Source organism: Bacillus rossius, chromosome 17 (genome assembly GCF_032445375.1).
Source record: "Bacillus rossius redtenbacheri isolate Brsri chromosome 17, Brsri_v3, whole genome shotgun sequence".
Classification (NCBI taxonomy): domain Eukaryota; kingdom Metazoa; phylum Arthropoda; class Insecta; order Phasmatodea; family Bacillidae; genus Bacillus; species Bacillus rossius.
Window position 1 is genome coordinate 34,375,459 of NC_086344.1, and position 27,705 is coordinate 34,403,163.

General features: G+C 40.7%; 1 protein-coding gene across 1 annotated transcript; it reads left to right on the top strand.

The window, feature by feature from the left end:
* Positions 1–11: 11 nt before the first annotated feature.
* LOC134540597 (kelch-like protein 10) lies at positions 12–27,523 on the top strand. Its single transcript, XM_063383425.1, has 10 exons — positions 12–254; positions 2,454–2,681; positions 6,234–6,482; positions 8,647–8,926; positions 10,071–10,298; positions 12,577–12,746; positions 15,833–16,002; positions 23,676–23,834; positions 25,853–26,057; positions 27,116–27,523. The coding sequence occupies exons 2-10, from the start codon at positions 2,467–2,469 to the stop codon at positions 27,462–27,464; spliced, it is 2,025 nt and encodes a 674-aa protein (XP_063239495.1). The 5' UTR covers positions 12–254; positions 2,454–2,466; the 3' UTR covers positions 27,465–27,523.
* Positions 27,524–27,705: the final 182 nt, after the last annotated feature.

The following is a 27,705-nucleotide window of genomic DNA, read 5'->3' on the forward strand; positions in this document are numbered from 1 at the left end:
CCGCTAATTCTAATTTGCGTTTCCTTGGAAACGCAAAGTTTCGTAAAACCTTTTTTTTCGACATGCCGCGGAGAAACTAAATTTTTCTTTACCCTAAATTGACAAGTTTTTCAACCCGTTTTTGAACTCGTGTATACAAATTACTGTCACCGGAGACAAACAACAACTGTCGTCGGATCGAAGGGAGAAGGAATTTTTATTTTATTCTTCTCGTAGTTCGAAGGTTATCGTCACGCCAGACTGTAAAACCACAGGTGAGTGATAAATAGGTTACATTATAATTGTTTTTAGAGAATATAATTATGATAATTTCTATCTTCACAGCAAACATCTGCTCATTTAATCGAGCTATCCGACATGTTATCTCGGTATTCATAAGGACACAGCAACGGAGACGGAATACTTAATCTGAGACGGTACTAGCCTAACGGAGTGTTTACAATGGCACGCAAGCGGAATCTGATCCGTACTGACTAGTTCGACCACGCTTAACTCTTCCGTATACGTTATTCCATGCAGCCAATATGGCGCCGGTTTGGATTTCAAATACGTTAAAAAATATTTTCAAGTACAATAATACTTAATGGTTTATTTTTTTATTATATATTTGTATCCTGATCGTGTTTTGTTCTCAGACTCCCAACATTTTTTTAACTAATTTATTTTTTTGTAGCCGAGAATTCAATCTCGTTGGTTGCCGTTTGTGACATGTGAAAGAAGCAGACACGACAGTGGCATGTTCATGGAAATCCGTCTCCGTTAACGTATTCCGTCTCCGTTTCCGTTCCATTGTAGGAAGGAACTTAACAATAGTCCGTCAAGTCCGTCCGTCACCCGTCCGTATGTTATCATTTAGTACGTCAGCCACCGAGTAATTTACAACACTCCGCTCATCTGTCATAATTTATTCTTTTTCCATATACACGCTGCTAACTGTGGAGAAAATTTAAATTTTTTAGAATAATTATCCAATATTTTTTTTATTATAACTCAGAAACTCATTTTTTTTATCACTCCGGCATTTATTTCAACATTTTCAGAGTTGCCGTGCGTAATTAATTACACCCGATTTTTGTTTCAAAATCAATCTTTAAATTGTGATCAAAGATAATTAAAAAAATAATAATAATTTAAGCATCTAAAGCTCTAAAGAATTAAACTTACTTCAAAAACTTCTAATATAATAGTATTTAACATGCAAAACCATTGCAGACATTTGATTGGCTGCAGGTCTCTTATTTTAATTTTTCACAGAATAACTAGAAAAAAAAAACAAGGCCTAAGAAAATGTCAAGTACCGCAGTTCGCACTCCTCCCTGGAGCTGGGCTCGACAGTGGTTCGCCCCTCACCTCGCACCTGTCCACTCACACAGTCTCGCGCCACTCGGTCGCGCTCTCACGATCCCGTCGCTCCTCGTCGCGCCACTCTCGAGGGGGTCTCTTATCCTCTCTTCGCCGATGTCGCACTTCCCTTCACTCGCGGAACTCTCCGAATTCTCGGAATTGTCGCGGGACTCTCGCCAAAAACTCCGTCGCCGAACTCGCGGCACTCACGTGGCACTCGCCGTCGCGGGACTCTGTCACCAAACACGTCACGGGACACCGTCACCAAACTCCGCAAAGGCTGGCGTCGCTTCTTAAGTAGTCTGTGGCGCCCTTCGCTCGGACCGACGAGAGCATCAGTGAAGAGTCGCGTCATCCCGGGCCGACCCGACTCCAGAACAGTCGAGAATAGCGTCGCTCGCTCACGGCACGGCCCGCGGAATTCCCAAGGCCGCTCAGCGATAGATAACGGCGCCGAGGCAGGACGATGTGTGGGGACCGGAGTGGTAAGGGGGGAGCGGTAGGTACGACCCTTGTAATCCGGCCAGGCGCGCGTGGCATGCCTTACGTCAGCTGAACGCACGTGGCCGTGCAGGGCCGCCAGCCAGCTCCGAACCTGGCGCGCGTCGCGGTCCTGCCTTACGTTCGTGGCAGTATGTTATCGAAAAGTTGCCTTCGTTAAAGCAGAGAACGCACAGAAATTCCTCAGACTTTTCAAATCCTGTCAATTGACAGTAGGCTCCATTGATAAAGTTGTATTCATTCCCACGGACGAATTCAATACAAAACGCCAGTGAACTTAACAAGGAAAACCGTGTGCAGCAGTCGGTAACCATGAACTCCAGCCACTCAATAAGGTACGTGATATTGTTACGGCCTAAGGTCGGGGTTATAAGCAACGCAGGGAATGCAAAGACGCACTCAGCGCTGGAATATCACCGTCGTGTATACAGCACTCCAGCGTGTACACATAGAAATGTAAGCGGGATCTGGACCCTATGGCCTTACCCCCCGGGGTATGTCCCTGGGGATCTGGACCCTATGGACCTACCCCCCATGCCTATGTCCCTGGTGCTGTGAGTGCGCCACAGTGTTATTTACATAATGTTTGTGTGCCGCCGCGAGTGTAGCCACGCGCACGCGATGGGCGACACCATCCGGGAGGGCAGCGGTAGCAGAGGCACCGCCACCGACGCCCTCAGCAAGCAGGGCGCCCGCTCCATGAGCATAGAGGCGCTGGAGATCCTGCACGACCTGCGCAGGAACAACCAGCTGTGCGACGCCATCATACGCCTGGAGGACGGCGGCTCGTTCCCCGTGCACCGCGCCATCCTGTCCGCCTGCAGCCCGTACTTCAGGTCAGCCGGAGGGGGAAACACCCTACAGCTTACAGGGATTCCTTTTCCCCTTAACCTAACAAAATGCGGTATTCCAAGACACTCGGGTAAGGTAGCGAATAAAAACTACCTTGTTGGGATACATTAACCTATCATACGCCTGGAGGACGGCGGCTCGTTCCCCGTGCACCGCGCCATCCTGTCCGCCTGCAGCCCGTACTTCAGGTCAGCCGGAGGGGGAAACACCCTACAGCTTGCAGGGATTCTTTTCCCCCTTAACCTAACTAAGGGTGGTATTCCAAGACACTCGGGTAAGGTAGCGAATAAACACTACCTTGTTGGGATACAACGGTAACCTAAATCGTAGGCCGTGTTCCGGAACTTGTCCAAACACAATTCTTGTTAGGTAATGGAAAAGCAAACTTTTAATAAACTGTGCCCTGCACGAGGCTAGAAACTGATTTTAGTGCTTTCTAGCAGATGTCTAGTAATCATCGATACATTTGCTATTTCAATAATCTTATTGTTAGCAACACTATCGCGCGAATTAAATGGTGTAATTCAGTGGCGAGGCGTGAGGTTTACATGAGGGGAAGCAATAACTCCGTTCACACCAAAACATGATGAGGTTGGGGGGGAGGGGTCTGGGGGCCCTCCGCCGGAAAAATATGGATTTCAAGGTACAAAATGGTGCTATTTAAGTAGTTTTCTTAACTGAACATTGACTATTCCACAGGTAGAAAAATTGACATTTTTTTTAAATACATTATTTTTGAAAAATAATGATTGACTTACATTATTCTGATAGTAAAATACCTACTCTACATTACTTATATACTAAGTGGGAGTGTAGTATCATCGTACGCCCACAAATCCCCCACGCACTGCCAGCCAACAGCCCGCGGGAGAGATGCGCGCGCCCCGAGAGACGACCGCCGACTGAAACGCGACATCGCCACCTGCCGTGCCGAACTGTACCGGACATAGCCGAAGCAGTCGGCGGAAAAATTCCACCGTCTGCTTCGGCCATGTTCGCTCCAGTTCGGCAAGAAAGCGTTACCTTCGTAGCTTCTACCGCGTATTTTTCCAGCCAATCCCCTCCCTGAACCTTTGTACCATGCCACCCCCCTTCCGAAAGTAAACTACTGCGGCAGCCTTCCTGCTGAAAGCGATCCTACCAGCGCTTCTAAACCTATCAACGCTTCTAAAACAGCATGTTTTTGTGTCAACGAGTTCTTTTTTTATAGCGCACAGCACACAGTATTGGGTCCCAAGAAGATAGTGTAAAAAATACATACACCTAACTGCACGAGCCAAAGTAAAATACTATTCTGAATAAAATATTTATTTAAAAAATACAATGTCTGGAAACTGCCTGGGCAAGCACTGCTTGCCTTGCTTGCCCTGACGAGACGCCACTGGTGTAATTATAATTTCTCAAGCACTTTAAAGTTGAGATTATTTGTTTTTATGACAATTAAAATGTAGTACATGTATTTTAGGATAGTGTTGCTATCAGAAATTTTCATTTGGCACACCAACACGCTTGGTACATCCCCCGATGATCATAAAAATGACTACATTCGAGTTAAGGCGCCAGATGCTGTTTAGCCATCTAGAAATGCTCTGCGGATGTGTGGAATTCGAGCAACAGAACAGCAACGGACAGGACACCAAAACCGTTGTCTAAAAATTATGGACTGGCTGTGTCCCATCGTCCACTAGGAATATGGTTAGGGTACAGGTGTAGCATATTAAACACCTAAACCCTTATTTTTGTGTTCTCGAATACTGGCCTAAAACTAAATGTATTTAGGAAGGGACCTATTTTGTGTCTTAGGCTGGGATTAGCCATGCAGGGAATGGTTGCATATGTAAATTATATACTACTAGAAGTTCACATCTATTGCTCCTATGAGTAATTTCTCATTCCAACCAGGGCTTACCCAGTGTGAACTTCTGTGTGATCCTGAGTGGTAAGAGTTAAGCACTTTCAATGCTTTGTAACACCAATGAATGGGGAATTCCAACAACAATTCAGCTCTACAGTGCATACATTTTACGCGCCCATACTTGGTAGCCATTGAAGGGTTCACTGTGCATGGCCTCCCACGAAGCTTACAGAAGTAGATAGCTCGCCCAGCTGAGAGACTCCAAGGCTTACACCACGGCTGAACGCTCCAAGACTCAGTCAGTCACTCTGATGCGCCCGGCATCCCTACCAGCCTGAGAACCTCCACTAGGCGGTACCTGTTCTGGTCGGAATGCTATCAGAAAGTAGCAACAAAGCAGTATCGTCACCTTCGCGTCAACATGGCATCGGGATGAGCGCATTTCTTCGGGGCCTCCCTCAGAATGTGTGTCATAATCACCACAGCCACTAGCCCCACACCTTTCTTAACAAGGCCTCACTAAATTAACACCAAGTAGGGATCTTTCAAATTACATAATCATACTCCAGTACTACCAACTTTCAGTGACACATGCTTATTTTCCCGCCAAGTTGCCTGCAAGGCCTCACCCACCCTTCCCCAGAGACATGGATAAACTCTATTCTAACTTCAGAGCCCCACCGATTTTCATGTACCATGGAACCTCAACAGACCCAACTATTTAAGCCAGAATTACAATATCTTGTCGCGTCCGTCCATCGCTCATCCACCTGTCATCTGTTCGTTAATCAGCCTTCAGGCGAATTACAACACACTACTGGTCCGTCATAATATCTTTCCATTTTAATGCTGCCAGCAGTTGTGACAAACTTAAATTTTGGAAAAAAAATTTTCTTGTATAATAAGTTTAATTTGACGACCATGTCAGTTATGACTTATAACTCATTAAACCTTTTTTTTTTAACTCTAGTATTTATTTCAACATGTTCACAGTTGCCATGCGTAGTTAATTACACTGCTGTGAATTGGAAAATTTCCGTTAAAATGTTCAAATGTAAGCAAAAAAAAAAAAAAAGGAAGCTCTTAACAATCAAACAAACTTCAAAATTTTTATATTTATATATATATTTATAAGATTTCACATGTAAAAACGTTGCAGACATTTGATGATTATAATTTCATCCATACATCTGTCAAAAAAATTAAGTTATCATACTTTTGACAGACAGACAGTTGAAATTTTCAGTGTCATCTTTTTGACCGCCGGTCAAGTGCTTGACAAATTAATGACGGATGCACGGGAACTGACAGACTGTTGTAATTCCAGCTTATTAGAGGAAGTTCGTATTGTTACTACCTAGAGTGCTGAGAAAGTCTTAGGGCTCAGGACACAGCCAACTATCTGGTTATCTGAGTGTGGTAAAGGGGCTGAGGCGGCGACTATGCTGGGTTGGTGGTCCCAGCCGCTGGTGGGCGCCAAAGCTCTAATACCCTCCCGATCAACAACAGGGAGCGATCCCTCACAGTTCTGTTTACTTATAGCTCTGGAATGTTTAATCAAAGAGAACTGTAAGATACTCCCATCCTACCCTATTAGGGCGCATATGTGGGAGGGGAACGCGAGTACGCCGGCCGTGATGTCGGAATAATCTGTTACAACCTAGAACGTCCCATCCCGCAGAGCCCTGTTCACCACCGCCATCGACGTGCCGAGGGACGACGTCCTGATACACGGCATCAGCACGCAGGTGATGGCGCTGATACTGAACTACGCGTACGTGCGCAACATCAGCATCAACAAGGACAACGTGCGTGGCCTCCTGGTCGCCGCCGACTACCTCTGCGTCGAAGGAGCCCTCGAGCTCTGCTGCGACTTCCTCAAGAAGACGCTGTCCGCGAAGAACTGCGTCGACGTCATACATTTTGCGAGGTCAGTACATCTGTAGTGCTGGCACCATAGATTGGGAACCACCCACGAAATATATTTTTGAATAAGGTCCTGAACGAACCATGAGACTCCTGAACAACATACCATAGCAAAGATGTATCCAACTCAAACTTTGTAAAGGGGGGTTAGATTTTTTTTAATTCAACCTCTTTCATGGGGGAGGATGGTCCATGGTGCCATACAATAATAAACAAAAACCTAATGAAGGACATCATCTATTATAAATATTTTTCATGTGCTAGGGGGGGGGATTTTTTTCCTAACCTAAATTAAACTAAGTGTATTGGGGAGGGTTCCGGGTTAGGGAGGGAGACTAAGTGTGTCTCGGGCCGAAGCCCATACGCTCTAATCATGCAGGGTATTAGCCAAATATATTCTGGAAAATACTTTTTGTGAACATTATTTACCTATTTTGAAACTACAGTACTGTTTTCTTTATTCCCATTTCGGATGCAGGCAGCTTCAATCTCTTTCCCCTCCCAGCATGGAGCATGAAAGACATGAAAAATTGAGGCCTTAAATTTCAGTGCTTTCGGAATTTGGATGTAGAAGGGAATTAGTGCATATATCCTTAGGAATGCCACTGGCAATGAACATTATGTTTTACACTATTTCAGGGGTTGTTATACCCACAGGGTATAACTAAAAAAAGAATCGTACAAATGTAAAACAATGGATGTTTACTTCGACAAGACTAGTGCTAAGATTTGCACAATAAATAAATCTTGTATTTCTCTGTTTCTGTATACTCTCTCGCATAAATAAATATGTTATGCTCTCCAAGGTCACCATTCATAATTGTAAATTAAATTGCGTGAACTGAAACTTTCGAAGTTCAACATTCAATAGAAAATAATTTTGCACATTACTGACAAAACGATTTTTTTCCAGCTGAACCATTGATTTATGAGCAGTAGCCAACCTACCAATTTTTTTTTGATAATGAATGAAGGGGAGCATGTTTTAATAAGCAATACTCTGATAGCAAAATTTGTTTTTAATATGTTTGGAGTAACAAGTGTGCGAGTTTTAATGCATACTATTCTGCGCAATAGAAGTTTGCCACAATATTCTTGCAACGAGCTTCAATCAAGTATGCCAACACAAGTCTGCGATCCTACTTCAAGCTCAAAAATAAAGATTCCTTCCCTCCCCTCCGCCACTTATAAAGTTGGCAAATCTGATTCAAGCTTATTGCAAGTGTTAGAATGTACGTGTTATTTAATATTAATTAAAATTAAGCTTTAAACAAGTTTGCATCAAGCATACTATTCAACGCTTGTATAAAAATTTAAATTAATTTCTTGTTGTAATCTCGGATGTTACATGGATAACAGTGGTATAAACAGATGATAGTGAACTAAAGGTTGGGAAGCCCTTTTGCTCAGAATAGTATATTTTTTTCCCATTCCTCACAGAAAGCATGATTTAATCTAGTGTAAGTTTGGTTCAGTCCCTTAAAGTCCACTCTCCCTTGGATCTGGCACTGATTAATAGGTAACTTCCTAGGTAACAAACTTGAAGACATATTATTTTATCGTAGTCTTAAATTTTAAGCATAGAGCCATATATTATGTGTCACTATGTACAATGAGCTGAAACATGGTCTTATTTTCTCTCTCCCGCAGTTTATACATGTGCTGGGATGAATAACATCCCAGGTAACAAACGGACTCTTAATATCCTCTAAAGACATCTTATTTTATCATAGTCTTAAATTTTAAGCATAATCACTAGAGCCAAATATTGTGTGTCATTATGTACAATGAGCTGAAGCGTGGTTTTATATTCTCTGTGCCGCAGTTTCTACATGTGCTGGGATGAATAACTTCCTAGGTAACAAACTGACTCTTAATATCCCCCGAAGTCATCTTATTTTATAATAGTCTTAAATTGTAAGCATAATCACTAGAGCCACATATTGTGTGTCACTGTGTACAATGAGCTGAAGCGTGGTTTTATTTTCTCTCTCACGCAGTTTCTACATGTGCTGGGATGAATAACATCCCAGGTAACAAACTGACACTTAATATCCTCTGAAGACATATTATTTTATTGTAGTCTTAAATTTTAAGCATAGAGCCATATATTGTGTGTCACTATGTACAATGAGCTGAAGCGTGGTTTTATTTTCTCTCTGCCGCAGTTTCTACACGCGCTGGGACCTGGCGGCGGCGGCGCGCAACTACCTGATGCGCGAGTTTGTGTCTGTGTGCCAGGAGAGCAAAGAACTGCTCGAGACCAGCCTGGACGAGCTGTGCGCCATCATCAGCTGCGACGAGCTGAACGCGAAGAAGGAGGAGAGCGTGTGGGAGTGCGTGGTGCGCTGGATCGAGCACCGGCCCGGCGAGCGGCGCCGGTACATCGCGCAGCTCCTGGGCTGCGTGCGCCTGGGCCTCATGGAGACACAGTACTTCGTCAAGAAGGCGAGTCCCTGGCAGCGGCGGGGCCCCCCAAACTTCAGTATCGCGTGTCATTTTACCACTTCACCACACCATTAACTTAACAAAAAAAAATTCCTGTAAATATATTAAAACTTTGACAATTGAGACAAAGTTACAAGTTATTGCCATGTATTCATACCCTACAAAGCTTCCAAATAAACTTAAAACACTAAACTTTACCCGATGTTTAAAACAAAGCAATTTTTTTTAATATACCTAATATTATATGAAACTTCCATTTAATCCAAAGTTAATGTAGGGGACTCCTACTACTAGCGCCGTCACTAAGCCGACGGAGAATGAAGGTAATTTTCCAGACCTGTCTATATGACCGTGCTGATAATTCTTAACTCCATGATTGCATCGCACCTATCTCGCATTTGCCACCTTCACAACCACAACAATATCTCGCCTGGAATAACATCCCAAAGAACTACATGGATGAAAATTCCCCTCTGTATACAGTACTTATAAGAAAACATTATTACTCTGGTATTTAGATCACAGGGCTGGCAGCAAATTCCTCTGGGATTCTAACCCACATTCCAAAATCTCATTAATGCATTTACCCCTCAATCAATAAATTACCCTCAGCATCGAGCTTCGGCTGCAACATTGCATATAAATTTAATATTCAACAAATTAACATTATAGTTAATCAGAATCCTTTATTTAATCGCCACCAGGAGTTGCTTTGGGCCAGTCAACTGCTCCGGGACTTGCAAATAGCACTCCCTCATGGTGCCATTTTCTTTTTTCATGGTCCTCGTTTTTCTAGTTTTTCTGTGAAAAATAAGAGCATCCATTGGAAAAGAATTTTTTTTAAGATTTATCTGCATCTTATTTGAAGTGATGCTTAATACCTTTTAATTTCAATCAAATTTTCATGATTTAATTTGATAAAAATCTCCAAAGACTTTATGGCCTTATATAATGACAATTTTTTATTTAAATTTTTAATTGTACAGTCAGTAAAAATGTAATCCGAGTATAAGTTTTCTAGAAAAATTTCGCAGTGTTTTCATTCTAAGCAACTGGTCCGAGCCATCTCGCTATTGAGATTCCGGCGATGTGAAACTGTAAGAAGGGAAAAGAAGAAATAAATGAGCTACCCCGGACCCGGCAGGTGAAAGGCAGCGAGCTGGTGGCGGGCAACCAGGAGTGCCGGCCGCTGGTCATCGACGCCCTCACCTACCTGTACGACGTGCAGACGCAGAGCGACGACTCGCCCGTGCCGGACATCGCCCGGCCGCGGTACCCGCACGAGGTGCTGCTCGCCATCGGCGGCTGGAGCGGCGGCTCCCCCACCACCTACATGGAGAGCTACGACTGCCGCGCCGACTGGTGGATCCCGGTGAGCCGCCCCTGTCCCTGGCAACCCTTCAGAGGCAGAGATAGGCACAGGCAGACGCCATGTTGGTTTCAAGAGAAGATATTAGAACCCTCAGATGCCATGTTGGTTTCAAGGGAAGATATTGGAACCCTCAGACGCCGTGTTGGTTTCAAGGGACTATATTGGAACCCTCAGACCCCCTTTTTGGTTTCAAGGGAAGATATTGGAACACTCAGACACCATGTTGGTTTCAAGGGAAGATATTGGAACCCTCAGACGCCATGTTGGTTTCAAGGGAAGATATTGGAACACTCAGATGCCATGTTGGTTTCAAGGGAAGATATTGGAACCCTCAGACGCCATGTTGGTTTCAAGGGAAGATATAGGAACCATCAGACACCTTGGTTTCAAGGGGAAATGTAGGAACTGCCAGACGCCATCTTGGATTCAACAGATTTTTGACTATAACTAATTCCCAATCATTTGATTTTTTTTTTAATATTTTGCCCCATTAAAGTAAAGTATATAAATGTATTCGAATGCCATAAGCTAGTTATGATTGGGTGCTACAAAAATATTATACTGATAAGTCACTGACAATATTTCGTTTACTTTGGTAAAATACTACAACGGTAATAATACTTTTAATCTGTACAATGTTATGTGTAATACTAAACAAAAACCAATTATGGCTATGGGCATATATAGTGGAGGGAAATGAGGCAGTGTCCCCCCTCCTCCGTGAAGTGAAAAAATTTAATAAAATAAGCATTAAAACCATATAGCAAGAGGAAATTTGTAACTTCTCATCAACAATAGTTAAATTTTTTTCTTCATTATTTATTATTATTTTATGGCTCCATGGACTATCCTCCCTCACGAAAGAGTTTGAATTCTGAAAAATTCCCCCCCCCACAGCCCAAAAAAATTTTTTTTTTGTTTGAGCTTGATACATTCTTATGATTCATAACATTTGTTTAAACAAATAAATATGATGTGTTTTGGTTCCTATCCCACTCTCTTTAGTAAATGAAGCGACCCAGAGAGAAAACTCCCTCCCGATTATGGGTATAGGAAAGACTACAAATGTGTGGGTTGTGCCTCAGCCGAACCACAGGCTTCATATGAGTTTCGAAGATCTTTGTGCTATGTGGGAGGGAAGGGCCTATAATCCACCGACCCTGGATCAGTCCTGAACTTATCTGTAAATCGCTACTCGCTCTTGCAACTTCACACCCCGAGTAAGATGCCCGAATAATCTGCATTTGTGCAACTTCAATTTTTCTTTTCGTAAAAATAAAAAGTAAGATAAAATAAAAGGTAATAATATACTTTCATATCATAGGGATGTTACATAAGTATATTTTCTCCACAAGTAGTGTTTAAAATACTCGTAAAATGTAAAAAAGTGTATGAATTATAGGAAAATTTTGTTTTGTTTTAATCATATTGTGAAGTTGCGTGAGCGGGCGGTGGAAATTGTACAAACGAGCGGTGAACTTTGAATGATTACGAGATTGATACGTGGTCAATAAATCATAGGCGTTCTGTAAATCAATAACTTTCTTCTAAGAAGAAACCATAGCATAATATACATACGACAAGGCATATAACAGGATCCAAATGTGTGGGAAAATTTCAAATATTTTTGCATGGTTTTAAGCCATCGAAGGTGTTCTGTGTTGGCAATTATACAATAATGTTTGATCTGGCTCTAATTATTCAAGTGCAAACTTTGTGGTACATGGAATTTGTCTGTCATTTCAAATGTTCTATTTCAAAATGACAAATACCATGGACATGTCTGTACGTTTGGGTTAAACCACTATTTTTGCGATATTGAGTCGTACTTGCTAGGCTTATTTTGGCTTCATTTCATTCCAAGCCCATGCATAACTCGCATCTGTGGAATCTTGATCAGAATCCCTTTATTACTGTAAGGGATGATCTCACCATTAGGTAAAACTCCAACCACTTAAATATCTGTGTTTACGATTGGGAATCCCCTTCAAGCGAAACTTGATGTAAGCTTTCGGACATAAGCCATTGCTAAGCAGTTTTACTGTAGAAGAAAACTAATAAAATACCCAAAATACAAAAAAAAAAAACACAAATTAAGCAAAAAAAATTGCTGTTGTCAACAGGATATAAACACCATATAATATTCCATAACAGGAACGCTTAGCAATGGCGTGTGTCCAAAAGCTTAGTCTACATCAAGTCATGCACTCCCATTGCACAAATCTTTCAAAGATAATAATCTTCAAGCGAAGTCTCAACGTGAGGGTTTGTCCCTCAGGTTTACGAGGTGGATCCTGCTGGCGCGAGGGCGTACCACGGCACGGCGGTCATGGGCTTCGACATATACATCATCGGCGGCTTCAACGGCATAGACTACTTCAACTCGTGCCGGTGCTTCAACATGCTGAGCAGGACGTGGCGCGAAGTGGCGCCCATGAACGCCCGCAGGTCAGTGGTGCAAAAACATCTCCCATCCTGACTTCATGGTTGGAGTCTGAAATAAGCATGTATCTGGTATAGGCAGTTGTGGAGGTTTCTGTGGAATAACCTATCACACAGGGGGTGGCTATGTTTGCATGATCACATTGTAAGTATGGGAAGCCATATTTTTCTTCAGCTGATTGTTCCCGCCATATTGGTCAGACGCCCATAACACAGGCTGAAGTATAGTATTTTAAATGTGGAAACACTTACAAATTTCTTTTTTTTATTATTAAAGTGACTTCTTAAGGACGGAAAGCCTAATTCATACCTACATACCATCATCGGACGTGGTGAAGCACCATTTCCGCAATGTTTTGGGCGGGAAAAATATCGTGACACTGAGGTTAAAAACTGACTTGAACTACATCACAGCATGCTGTCTCATAGAAATTCCTAACTTCATGATTTCACATGACATTTATTTCAGATATCCTTAACTATTTAATGCTAAGTTAATTTAGTGTGGAAATTTCGGATTATAATTATATAGAAGAATATACTTTTAACACAAGAAAATAATATTTTTAACAGAGTACATTTTTCTAAACTGATAAACACTCAGGTCATTTTAAAGACATTTTTCATCACTAGCATCACAGAACAACCATTTAAATGGCTAGGATTTCCAGCTTGAGGACAATGTCAAATGAATTAGCCATGACCTAGAGTAGAGAACCATCCTACCAATTTTCTATAAAAAAAAAAATCGGTGTGGCTGTATCGAGACTCACGGCTGTTGGTTTCAAGTGAAACTTCTGTGTTAGCGAGTCGCTTTTAGTGTAATGGTTTAAAATAAAACAATAAAAAAGAGACATTGACTACGTACTAAAATTTTTAATTCAAAACAGACACTAAATGGTAGCTTACACCGAAAATTCTGTTTAACATTGTCATGTGATATGATAAATGAGATACCGAAGGCATAATATCAAAATTAATGTTTTTTTGGTGAACGTACAATCTAATCTGTATTGCCCAATGTTGTCAGTTCTCTATACACAATCACACGAATCACCGCGCTATCACATCTGAGTCGTGAGCTACACTGAACAGAAATTTTTTCCAAACCTAAATTAAAACTAAGTGTATTTGGGAGGTCTAGGTAAGGAAGATTTAAGTGCGTCTCAGGCCGAAGCCTATATAGTTAGAAAAATGTTAAAGCAAGATGGTACACACCTTTTCGTCAGAGTTTTTCTGGTATCCATATGTTTCGCTGTGATTTTTAAGACGTTTCACGTCAAAATGGTATGACAATTACCAGTCGGGATTTGAACCTATGTTCTCTGGAATACGAATATAGTGTCTTACGACTCGGTCCATAAACTTCGATAGTGTATCTTTTCTCATCTTCAGAATGGCCTTGTAGTGATTTCTTATGCTACAGGCGAGAGTGTACGATTATTGCATAACAGTATAAATACATAGTTTCAGACTATAGTACTCTATGTAGGCTATCATCACATGTCTTGAAAAATTATTGACATCTAATATTATAAGTACAACTATCAAATATTACGGTCTCCTAAATTTTAATTCACGTCTTTTGAGTATACCCTGTACTAGTGCGCGTAACTACATGCGATTTTGTTTACACATTTACCATGAGTGTAGACAGTATTTGTGGAAGGGGAGGGCAGAAGCCAGTGCCTCCTCAGGAAACTATTTTACAAAGATAATGCTTGAAAATACATTTTTAGGTTAGTTAACGATCCCTTAAGTACTTTTTGAAATTCCTGCCATTGACATTTTTGTAAAATAAAATTATCTGTCTAAATAAATCGTGCAACCCTACTTCCCCCCCCCCTCCCCCCCCCCCCCACCTTTTTACGACGCTCTTGACACTTATTGTTACATAAACAGGTTCCTCTTTTGAGTAAACTTCTCTGCACTAATACCTGTGCCTTGTTAACAGAAGTATAAAAAAAAATATACACATAAAACAAACAAAACACAAATCTGTTTAAAGAAAGTCAGTATCTATATGAATATCAACAAATTCAGTATAGTTCATTTAATAAAATTTCCACTGACAAACAACATTTTAAATAATAGGTAAATTAATTCAAGATGTAGTTTCCGACAAACGCCATTACTAATTAAACTGTATGTCATGACAAACATAAGTCTATTTGTGCCTTAAGATATCTTTCCCGAAACGTCGCAACTGTTCTCTTAGGAATCATATACTGTGTTATTCTGCGCTATCATCGTTGTGGTTTTCAAAATATCTGTTTTCTCGCTCAACTGTTGCTTACGGTGTTGGTCTGTGCTGTCATCACTGTTTCTTCACATCGCTGGGTTCACCTGTGCATCTCTGTATAGCCGTTGTTTTTTCAATTTTTATCTGTTAAGTTTCATCGTTGATTTATTCTGTTTGCCGTTGTGCACCGTAAATTTTCTTTGTAAAAGGAACAGAAATATTCGTGTAACCTTAATTTTTTGTTAATTTGTTCATTTACATGAAAATAACTGCATCACTACAAAATAGTGTTACCATTTATGCTTCGTGTTGCCCCTGTACCTCCAATATTAATTTATTTGCAAACAGTTGTTTGAATAGCTTTCCAGGGATTAGCTGTGCATGTTAAGCACGGTAAAACAAAAGGAAGCCAAAAGTAATATAAACAAGTTAACTTTTCTGTGGCTTTAAAACCAAACAAATAAAATATTTATACACTATCTTCATGCTTGTAAGCACACGTATATTTTAACTAAACACACTCTTTTAATATCTAACATTTATTTCAAAATAACTTTACCATCGACAGTGCAAGCTCTTACATATGTTTTTACTAGTCTATATTTCTATATAATTATTGTACAGCGGGATAATAAGTTTGTTTGCAGAAAAGTAACTAAAAAAATTGCTAGACTAGGTATACGAATTATATTTCACTGTTATGAAATTACATAATTCATGCTGAAAGAACAACATAAGAAGGTTACACCTACAGACTTACGAGAAATATGGATTATAGTATAGGGATGCAAATATTTTTGCTGGAATGCTGCAGAGCAGCTGTGTGCACGCACTGTGTTCCTCGTCGCAGATGCTACGTGAGCGTGGTGGTGCTCGGGAGCCACGTGTATGCCATCGGCGGCTACGACGGCCACGCGCGACAGAGCAGCGCCGAGCGGTACAACCCGGCCACCAACCAGTGGTCCCCCATGGTGCCCATGACCATCGAGAGATCTGATGCCTGCGCCACCATCCTGGACGGTGAGCCCAGGCCGCAGCGGCTCGGAATCAGGGACGTCGGAACGTTTCCACGAGTGAGGGCGAAGGGGGGGGGGGGGGGGGGGGGGGGCGGGCGAAAAGATGTATCACACCTTTGAATATATATACTGTATAGAAGTCGCCAGCCCAGGTTAAAATTTCTAATACGGTTTTGAGGTAGTTGGTTAATTCACCGCCGCAATCGCCACCATCTCTAGGGCATCGACTTGTGGTGGTCCCTATCGGACAAGTGTCGAACTCTTCAAACACCCCTTCCCCCTCCCGTGGAACGAACTTGAGCTGCAGTGAATGATAGATGGGGGGTGCGGGGAATGACAGCGGGCGACAGGGCTGCGCTCTAACGTGTAAATAACAACTAAGGCCGGCCGCACACCGGATACGGCGCGGCACGGCACGGCGCGGCGAGACGCAGCACGCGGCGCGGCACGGCGCGGGAAAGCAATTTGAGCAGACGCTCAGTGGATTGAAGAATTCAGACAAGAGAACTTGTGTGTTTGATAGATTGATACATATTTCGTGAAATCAGTTTTCAGTCTGTGACACGTGAAAATGAACGCAGAAGAAGAAGAGGCGACTGTAATAGCGTTGTGGTACTTCCTAAAGTCAATAGATGATTCCCCCAAGAGACAAATCTGGGTGCATCCTATCAATGAAAGACGTAACATAAAACTGTTTATTGCTGAGCTAAGAGCAGATCCGGAAAAGTTTTATAATTATTGTCGTATGAAACCGGCAACGTTTGATTTCATTCTTGGATTAATTTCTCCATCCATCCAAAAACAAAACACCAACTATGTTGAGCATAACTCCAGAAGAACGACTACTGATCACATTAAGGTAAGATTATTTTTATTAACTGCACATTATTCAATTTGTTAACTATAATTCGTTCATGTAGTATCCCCTAAAAAACAAATAATTACTTAAAATGTATAAAATAACCTGTGACAACCTCGGGTAGTAAAATGCCAGGTTTCAAACGTTACAAATGCTATTTTTATTGAGAAAACAATACAAAATATTTGTGGTCAATCATGGAAATTGATGATATTGTTCACCGTGAGTTGTACCATCATTATAGTTTACGCCATGCAACTGGTTAATCAGAGGAAAGAACTGATGGTTCAACGTTGAGCTTGAGGACGAAGCCACTGAAGCAGGGGACGGAGTGTAGCGACTCTGCTCACTATCTTGATCCTCCAACAGGCTATGCAATTTTGCCATGACCGATGATTTGAAGAGGCGTTGTCTTTTTGGAGAAAGCGTTTCGGCTTCGGACACTAAACTTTTAAAAAATGTTAACATTGCACTATCAGAATTTTCCTCTCCAGCTTTACGTTTTTCTGTGACAGTTTTTAGGTATTCCACCATTGGTGCAGCCACTATATCTGCTGTAGTTCTTCTTTGTTTTTTTGAGGGGTTAAAGTTGTTTTGCTTTTCAATAAGTGGTTGAGGATCGTCTTCAACCTCTCCCTGTTCTTGTGATTCGTTTAATATGTCTTGGGTCACATCGGTGTTATTTTGCAAAAAGTCATCTAAACTACCTGTCATTTTCCGCGTAGTACCAATCCAAGGTTGGAGGAAGCTCATAGCATCAAATAAGTGCCACTTTTTCTTTTGTTGCTTGGAACCACTGGGTGTCTTTTTCAACTCCTTTACGTATCTAACGTATGAGCCACGTAGATTGGTCCACTTTTTCTTGCATGTGTTACCTAAAAAGAAACCAGAAGTTACGAAAGAGCACTAAATAAAATAAAAGTGGTAAACTTATTTTCCATACTGAAACAAATCAATTCCACATCTTAACAATATTATTTGTAATATTTAATTGTGGGAAAAATTGTAAGCAACTCTATTATCTTGTCCTTTTATACAGATTTCTTGCAACCGGTGATCGGTTCCAGTATATGCATTTCAACCATCGAGTTGGCGCTACTACTGCAGGAAAGATTGTAGCAGAAACATGTACTGCCATTTGGTCCGTAATGTCTCCAATGTTCCTAATGACTGATCCATCACCAGAGAAGTGGAAGGAAATATCAGTGAGGTTTGAAGAGCTATGGAATTTTCCAAATTGTTGCGGTGCTATTGATGGCAAGCACGTACGCATTGAAGCCCCATGGAATAGTGGCTCATTATTCTTTAATTACAAATCATACCACTCTATTATTCTACAAGCTATTGTTGACGCGGAAGGTAAATTTGTAGCAGTCGATGTTGGAGAAGCTGGAAAACACAGTGATGGAGGTGTATTTAATTCTTCAACATTTGGTCGTTTGTTTAACGATAAAAAACTGAACTTACCAAAGCCCAAAACTTTATTTAAGACAAAGACAACTGATTTTCCCTATGTCTTTGTTGCGGATGAAGCCTATGCCCTCAGCAGACACATGATGACCCCCTTCAACAAGAATTCTTTGACACGAGAACGAAGGATATACAACTATAGACAATCTAGAGCACGTAGAATTGTTGAATGTGCTTTCGGTATGATGGCGAAGAAATTTCGTGTTTTCGAATTGGCTATGTTAACTCATCCAGATAAGACAAAAATCATTGTGTTAGCGTGTTGCGTTCTCCACAATGTAATTAGAGTAAAAGAGGGTACTATGAGTCAGGTGTATGACGAAATGATGAACATTGAAGTTGAGTGTGACAATAAACAAGAGACTTCGAGGGCAAGAGCAGCTAAAGCTGCTTACAACATCAGAGAGAACTTTAAAGAATACTTCAACACTGAAGGTTCAGTACCATGGCAAGACCAAATGGCTTTTGTATAAACAACATGATTTGTTATTGACTGTATTATGTATAGAAGATGTGTTAAATAAAGTATGACTATTTCTGAATGAATTAATGTTGCTGTTATTTTATTCTTAATGTCTTACAATATGCAGTAAGTTTCATCAATATCGGTCAATAAACATACTTAAATTTTGAATTTCGGTAGCCACAATCGATTTTCGGCCGTTATTTTGGATTTTGGCAGATTGAATTTTGAAATTTCAAAAGAAATTACATCATATTCGTTTTAGCGACCAAAAATACAGCGTGAAACATAGTTTCATCAAAATCGGTCAACAAACAACAAATATTGTTTTTTTTGCCGCCATATTGGTTTTTTGAAAACTAGGGTCACTAAAAAAGATATGGTTTTATGTCGTAAATAAGTGTTAGGGTTTACAAATGTGAGCGCTCAGTTTGGTAAAATTTTGCCGCTTTATTTATTGAGGAACCTAAAACTCACAGTAGTATCAAAATTAACATGTAATCTTAAGGATGCAAGGGTATTTTCAGCCCCACATAACAGCCCGCACTATAAAAATGTTCAATTTTGTGATTTTTTTTTCCAGTCCAAATATAGAGGAGAACCCACATTTCAAATTTCAAGTTTCTACGATATCGGGAAGTGGGTTATTTTTAATTGTTTCAGTGATTTTAAGGTGATGTTTTCTTGTAGTGACGTCATAAAACTGGCCGCTATCTTAAAACGGACGAGAGAAAGTAAAAGTCTTATATCTACATCGATCCGCTTAGGTATAAGGAACATACATGCAACAAAATATAAAAATCGGTCAACGCGTTTAGCCGTTATCGTAGGACAAAGAGACAGACAGACAGACAGACAGAAGTTTCTTGTAGCCATTTTTGGCCTATGCAACAATAACAAGTGCTAATATTAGGCCTAGCTTAAAACTTACAGGGAAAATTCTTAGCTTATTTCGTTGTTGAACTATCTTACTATTAAAATACTCGCACAACAGATAGTACTAAAGACAGGCGTATAACAACATTTACCTGGTACACTCAGCTCTTTGCCAATGTCGTTCCAAATTTTTGAGATGACGTCCACATTATGGTGTTCCTTTAACGATGTATTGTAAATTGGTGGGTTGTTTTGTACATAAAACAACAACCTGTCAACATCAACACTAGTAACTGCATCAACATCATCCTCCTGGCTTGCCATTTTCGTTTGACAGACAAACAACTGCTACACGCCACTACCACTGCCTCTCAACTACGATTCTCGCGCATGCGCAGAACGCTTTGCATCAAGCCTCTTGCCCGAAAGACGAAACTTGACAAGGCAGTACAAGGCGCCTTGCGGCGCCGCCTCGCCGCGCCATGCCGTGCACGATGCAGTGTGCGGCACCTCCATTGATAGCAATACAAACCACATCGCATGCGGCGCCTTACGGCAAAACGCCGCGCCGTGCCGTGCCGCGCCGTATCCGGTGTGCGGCCGGCCTAAGACGATACAGGGAGTTACGGCAGCGCACTGCAGCGGTGAAGTTCCCAAGCTGCTCATAATATGCTTCTGAAAAACGTAGAGTAAATCCTATCCACTCGCGACTTCTATACAGTATATATATTCAAAGATCACACTTACCTCAGTCCTAGAGCGGGGGGTCTGGGACAAAAATCCTGTGCAAAGTAAGGCACAAAAACTGTTTCGCGATGTCAATACCATGAAAAAAGATGTGCCTGGCTGTAATAAATTTTTGTTTTAATGGCGGGAGCCAAGTAACTGAGTAGCATCTTTCGATAGTCCAAGATCTCGCACTAAATCGTTCAACTCCTGTTTTGGAAAAAGCAGCGGTTCGTTATCTGAACTGTATGGTTCGAAATCACTGTTAGATTCATACATTTCTACGTTGGAAGCTTCCGCCTCTGTTTCCTAATCAAGGCTGTCCCGGACCGTGTGGAATTTGGATTTTAGATGCAAAATTGTGCTATTTAATGATTTTCCGAACCAAGATATTAAATATACCATTTACAAGAATTTGATGACATAGTATGTATTAAATACTATTCTGACAGTAGATGCAGTACAATTTAACTAAAATACCATCTAGGAATTTGCAATCATTTTACAGTATAGGATTGACAATCATAAATTTGATTTTCTAATCAATTTGATCACCAATGCAACGTTTGTAACTACCAGTTGAGAAAAATACTACTAGGACCAAACATTTGTTCTGGGGAAAGGAGGGGGGCGAAATGCTACTCTCTCACCCCCCCCCCCCCCATGCATAACAGCACGGGGGCGACTCGCCCCTGCTGCCCCCCCCCCCCCTGTTCCGACGTCCCTGCTCAGAATAATTGCTTAAGAGAACCACTCCAGTGTTTCAAGGGCACTACGCAACCTGCGTTAACCACATAAGATTCAATGCTTTTTTTCATTTTGCTTATAATTAATTAACTAATATAGATTTCGAAATGATGCTTGCTTGATAATGTAAGACAACGATGCTCTTATCAAAGCCCCTTTCCTTCAAAAAACGTGCATAAATTATTGTTCAAACCTAGACAATACACTTATGCATATTAGTAAAGATTAGTATAAAACCATAATTTGGGCACGTTTTTGAAGAAAGGGGCTTTGATAAGAGCAACGTTGTCTTACATATCAAGCAAGCATCATTTCGAAATCTATATTAGTTAATTAGTTATAAGCAAAATGAAAATAGCATTGAATCTTATGAGGTTAACGCGGGTTGCGTAGTGCCCCTGAAACACTGGAGTGGCCTCTTAATGAAGCGATCCCAAGCAGACTCTCGTACGACTGACAGGGATCTCACCATCGCCGGTGTGGGCCTAGGGGGCCCGAGTGCCGCGACTTGGCATCGACTCCCCAGACACCCGTGTAGGAGTCCCAGGTCGCCTATTTTGCGACCCATAACCTCCCGGTTTGACCTATAAAAATTTTGTTGTGACGTTTTCGATATTGTTTTCTAAAATATGCTGCGAAGCAGTGGTGAATGCAATTGGCCTTGAATATTTAAATTTAATTTCGTGTGACAACTCTACTTTAAGCTCATGGTGTTGTCCGCTACAGTAGCGATGGCATGCAAAAAAAAAAAAAAACTTATAAATAGCACAGTTGCACATGCACAGCACAGAAGTCGAAGCTACATTCGAACACAACACAGCAGTTCAAAACATTTGCAGCAGATTCTTCCCTCGTTTACTTCTGTCAAGATTTTCAGTTTACACATTTTGTCAGCTATTATTTACAGAAGCATTAGTTTACCTAAATCCAAGCATTTAATTTCACCTTTTTTTTTTTTTTTTAATGTTTAGGAATAATTAAATTCAATAATTTCCTCACAAATTAATATAATAATATACATTCAAATTAGTTTCAATATTTATCTCTGAAATGCACAACTATCATTTAGGCTGAATTCACAATTAAATAGTGCGTGGAGTCCCTCCTCGCGGAAGAAGTGAAACTTCACTGTTTACTTCGCTGCATAGCAAGAATACCACGCGCATGTGCTTGGGATCTACTGACTCACTCTCTTTCTCTCTCCTACTTTCTACCTTGGTGTATCTTTCTTTCTCTCTCCCTCTTGCGTTGGAATATTGGATGCTACTCGTTGCTAATGCTCGCCCTGGCCTGTAACAGGTATATATACTACGCGCATGCGTTTGAGTGCCACGCATTCACTCTCACCCTGTCTCTTTCTATTCCCCCTCCCCAGGAGCGTTGAACGTTTTCGCAACAGTGCTTTCTCCATGGTAGCGTTAAACGTTTAACGTAACCTTGTTGGAAGTCGCATTAGAAGTTTCACTTAAAAAAAAAAAAAAAAAAAAAAACAGCAACAGAAACAGTAGGTCGTGCCATCAAGATTTTACTACCATGTTTTCGAACCTAATGATTCAAAATAGCGCATAGGACGTTCGTGTGCAAATTAACTAAAAATATTTTTAAAAAAAATCTCCCATGAGAAATACATTGTCTAACAGGATATTCCAAGATGTTCGGATAAGGTAGCGAATAAGCCCTGCCTTGTTGGAACACTCACGGGCCATATTCCAGAACGTGTCCATACCAAATCAAATCTGCAACAGTTTTAATAAACAGTGCCCTGCGCGAGGCTATAAAAAACTGGTTTCCACGCATACTAGCAGACGTTTTGCAACCATCGCAAATACTAGAGATAGCAGCACCATCGTAAAAAAGTACAACCACCTTCCCATTTCTCTCAAGTAGTTTTTAAGTTGCAATTATTTCTTGTTATGACCATTAAAGTGAATAGAATGTATTCCAGGATAGTTTCGCTATCATAAAGTTTTGTTTGGCACAACAAAATACACCAAAATACTTGGTACCTACATCTAATAATGATGACAAAAATGACTATACATGAGTTGATGGCACCAAATGCAGGCGCTTCTTCTGGACCAAATCGACCAAAAAGGTATCTTGGAACAAGCATAGAATTTTGACAACAGATAGGTAATAGACAGGACAACACAATCCTTTCCCTAAAAAAAAAATAAGGAACTGGCCATGTCCTATCGTACATTAAGAATACAGTTAGGGTATTCAGGTGTAGCATAATCAACATTTGAACACTTGCATTGGAATACAAGCCTAAATGAACATATACGAATAAAATGTAGTTATGCTTCAAATTATTTTTACCATGTGCATTGCACATTTCTAAATACTAATATGAAAAAGTATCCTGTACATAAATATCGCTGCAGAATTGTTTTCTTCAAACAAACTTCTGCCTGCAGAACTGTGCTATCTCGAACTGATTTGGAACTTTGAAGCACATATTGTCATAATATACTCTTAGCTTACACGTAGTGTACGGTTTGGATTCACAAGCTCTGTATGTACAATGTTGCAGGCCGTATATACATAACTGGTGGCTTCACGGGGCAGGATTGCCTTAACTCTGCCGAGTACTATGACCCAGAGTTGAACCAATGGATACCCATTCCGAACATGAGCTCCAGAAGAAGCGGGGTATCGTGCGTGGCATATCGCGGCTGTCTGTACGTGGTTGGTAAGTGTACTATACAAGAGGGCAGTGAATATTTATGGATTCATGTTCGGCAAGATTAAATCAAATTCTAAGATTTCCGCTTAGTAGCTTTTTGTTGGTTATCTATGCGCTGACCTCTGATGTACATATGTCAACAATCCATCATAACTCCACAACAATGAGGCTGAACTGTCTTTATGCATTAAAAACATATTTAATTCTACTGACCGAAATGTGATGTCGGGTATCATCCCTACTCTTGGTCGACATTGGTGGACCAATTTAGAAAGGTGTGTAGTGGTAAGTCATGTTCTTCCTTTCACACATGTCCCGTTAAATATAGTACAAAATTTTTCACCATGCTAAATAAAACCTGTGCTATGTTTTGTTCATGACTCGGCAAGAGATTATCTATGTTCAACGGTACGAAAACATTCCAGAATTGGCCTGGGGATATCTACGGAAACACAATGTCGTAATGCCATGAACATGGACGTCGAGAGAAACTAATGGCCCAGGGGCAAACAATTTTGTCGTGCTCCCTCCCCATTACTTTGTATAAAAATTTTCAAACTCACAATTTTAAGAAAAAAACAATCAGACTATAAATTTGACAGTAGCCATAACTGTAAATGTGAACCGTGCATATCGCATAACTTGTCAGTTTTCCATTTAACTGTATTTAGCTGTTGATTTATAATTTCGTTCTAATCTCAAGAGAAAATCATGCATAAAAAATAATCCTGAACTCAACCGACCCCCTTTTCACTGCGATGGACTTAGCCATTAACAAGATTCGGACCTAGGTCCTCTGGAATATGAATCCAGTGTCTACCGCGGGACTCCTTTGCTTCATTCATTCAGCGCGCGCACACACACATACACACACATGAATATAAGAGCATATATATGAGTTTCAAAACTGTAGTGTGTGTACCTCGAGTGTATTCTCCAATGATAGTGAGTAAAACAATATTTATCACCTAAATCTGTATATTAATACAATAAGTTTGGTAAGCTCGACAAAGTCGCCGTAACAAATAATGAATACTATCTAAAATAAATAAAGAGCTGAATTTGTATAAATAACATATACATGAACATTCTGCGAACAACGGACATTTAAACATTAATTCGGATATCTTTTAAAAATAATAATTTTAAAATGTTACATGTTTCAGATTAAATAATAAGCAAGTTAGGTAAGAATGATCCTATTCTTTGCTTATTTGTGAGCAGCTTTAAATAATTGATTCAGATAAGTTTCAAAAAATTATACAGTATTAAGTTGGATTTGATACAATTTATGTATGATTGCTTCGAACTAGAACTCAGCATTTGGAGAGCAGGACTTATGTATTATGAGAGAATTAAAGTTTCAGCTATAGAGGTTTTTTTTTGACGTGAAATCGTCTAATAAATCGATGAACGCCGGCTGCACGCACGAAAAAGTGTCCCGAAACGCTCATTGTCCCGTTACGCTGTGTCCCGTTACGCTCATTGTACGCTTGCGCCGCATCTATCTCTCTTCCACTCGATTGGAACAACCATCGATTTGACTTTTTCGAGGCACATTGAAACTTGAAACACTCCCATTCGTTTCCTACTTTTCCTATCATCGTCCTATCCTTAACAGAATAACACAGATTGGAAGAAGTTAAATAGCAAACATGTACAAAAGTTATAGTTAAAATAATCTCTTCGTTAAGGTAATAAACATATTTGAATTAATGAGTGCAAATAAAAGTAACTTTATCAATTAAGTTGTAGATTTCACTTCACTCCGTCTTTTGTATCCATACAAAATAGTGATGACTCAATAAAAAAGATACAATTTTATTCATAAAAGTATGCAATCATTTCATCAATGTTTTGTAATGACGTTGTCACGTTAAACTATCGTCCGTAAACCGACTTTGCTGACAACCCATTTTTTTATTTTAAATTTCGATTATTCCTTCTGCAGCCGGTCTGAAAGATAACGAATCTGAAACGAACGGACTGCACAATCGGGAAAAAACCGTTTTTTCCCCCTGCAGGAGGTTTCAACAGCATCACGCGGCTGAGCAGCGCGGAGATGTACAACCCCGCCACGAACACGTGGACCCGGATCGCCGACATGGTCCACCCCAGGAGCAACTTCGCCCTCAAGGTGGTCGACGACGCCATCTACGCGGTCGGGGGCTTCAACGGCGTCACCACCATCGCGAAGGTCGACTGCTACGACGAGCGCGTCAACGAGTGGTGAGGGTTTCGCCATGCTTCGGACATCTTGTTTAGTGAATTTCAAGTCACAGCGGCACTTTGGGTAGGGTACCCGAGATCTAAACCATAGAGTGAATATTGATACAGAGCATGTTTGTGCTACACTCCATTCCAAAATATATATATCACTCCGTAGACAAAACAACTACTGAACGTAATCTCACTGTTTGTCCTCAACCTGGGGGAATGCGATTTTCCAAGAGTGAAAATTTCTACGAACCCAACTGGGAATCAAAAACCTGGATGTGTGGTGTAACAAACTACTGGAGTGTTGGTCATGGACCAAGTGGATGAACTGTAAATACCTTAGGGCGATATACCAAAAACATTCGGGTAAGGTAGAGAATAAGCACTACCTTGTTGGGGTACAAATGTAACCTAACTCGCAGACTATTTCAGAATGTGTCCAATCCAATCCCTGTTAGGTAACAAATAAGCAACCGTTTTAATAAACTGTGCCCTGCACGAGGTTAGAAACTGATTTCAGTGTGCTCTAGCGAATGTTTGGCAACACTAGATACTTTTGTTATGCTTAAAGTCCTAAAGATGGCAGCATTAATGCGCGAAATAAATTGTGTAAATTTAAATTTTTCAAGTACTTTTAAAGTAGCGATTATTTGTTTTTAGGACTGTAAAGTTTAATTTGGAAAACCAAAATGTTTGTTATGTCCCCGATGATCACAAAAATGACTATATACGAGTTCAAGGCGACAGATGCGGTTCAGCCATCTGGACGAAATCATCGAAAAAAATGAGCTCTGCCCATGCGCGTAAATTTGGGAACAGGACACCAAAATCCGTTGCCTAAAAATAAGGAACTGTATGTGGCCTATAGTGCACTATGAATATAGTTAGGTTACAGGTTTAACTTATTCAAAACCTACATTTTCCTGGAATATCGGCTTTAGAATACAATGTTTAAGTCATAACTCATAAATTTATTTGCTTCATATTTTAAATATTGTAATGCTTCTTTCACGCTACAGATACACGCGAAAGGTTCTGTTACTGGTTACATGATTTGTTTTGTCTGTCAGGTACGAAGTGTCCGAGATGAACATCTTCCGCTCCGCGCTGTCGGCGGCCGTCATCTCTGACCTGCCGAACATTCACGACTACATCCGGGGGAAGAGCGAAGATCGCAACAGGAAGTGGAGGAGGCAGGCGTACCAGCACACGCGGCGGAACCTGAACCAGTTCAACCGGTTCACGGTGGTGGCGCTCCGCGAGAGCCACGACAGCGCCAACCAGCTGGTGGTGCTGACGGGCAACAACAACGAGGGTGACAACAGTGATGACGACGATGACGAGAACAATTTCTTTAATTTGATCAATGATGACGATGGCACTGGAATGGAGGTTCATCAAGAAGACGAGATGGATTGATAAAATTTCTGAAATTCAGTTGTATTTATAAAAAAATAAATGCACAAATATACAAAACATCAAATGTGTTTAATTTAGGAATATTACCGATTAAATTTAGTTCCATTATAACATTTAAGCTGGTAAAGTAAAGCAGCACTTAAATATTCGGAGAGAGTAATTTATTACTACATTAAATTGCTCATATATTATTGTACACAGAGTATCACGTTGCCGCCATCTGGGTTCTCATGTTCGAGAC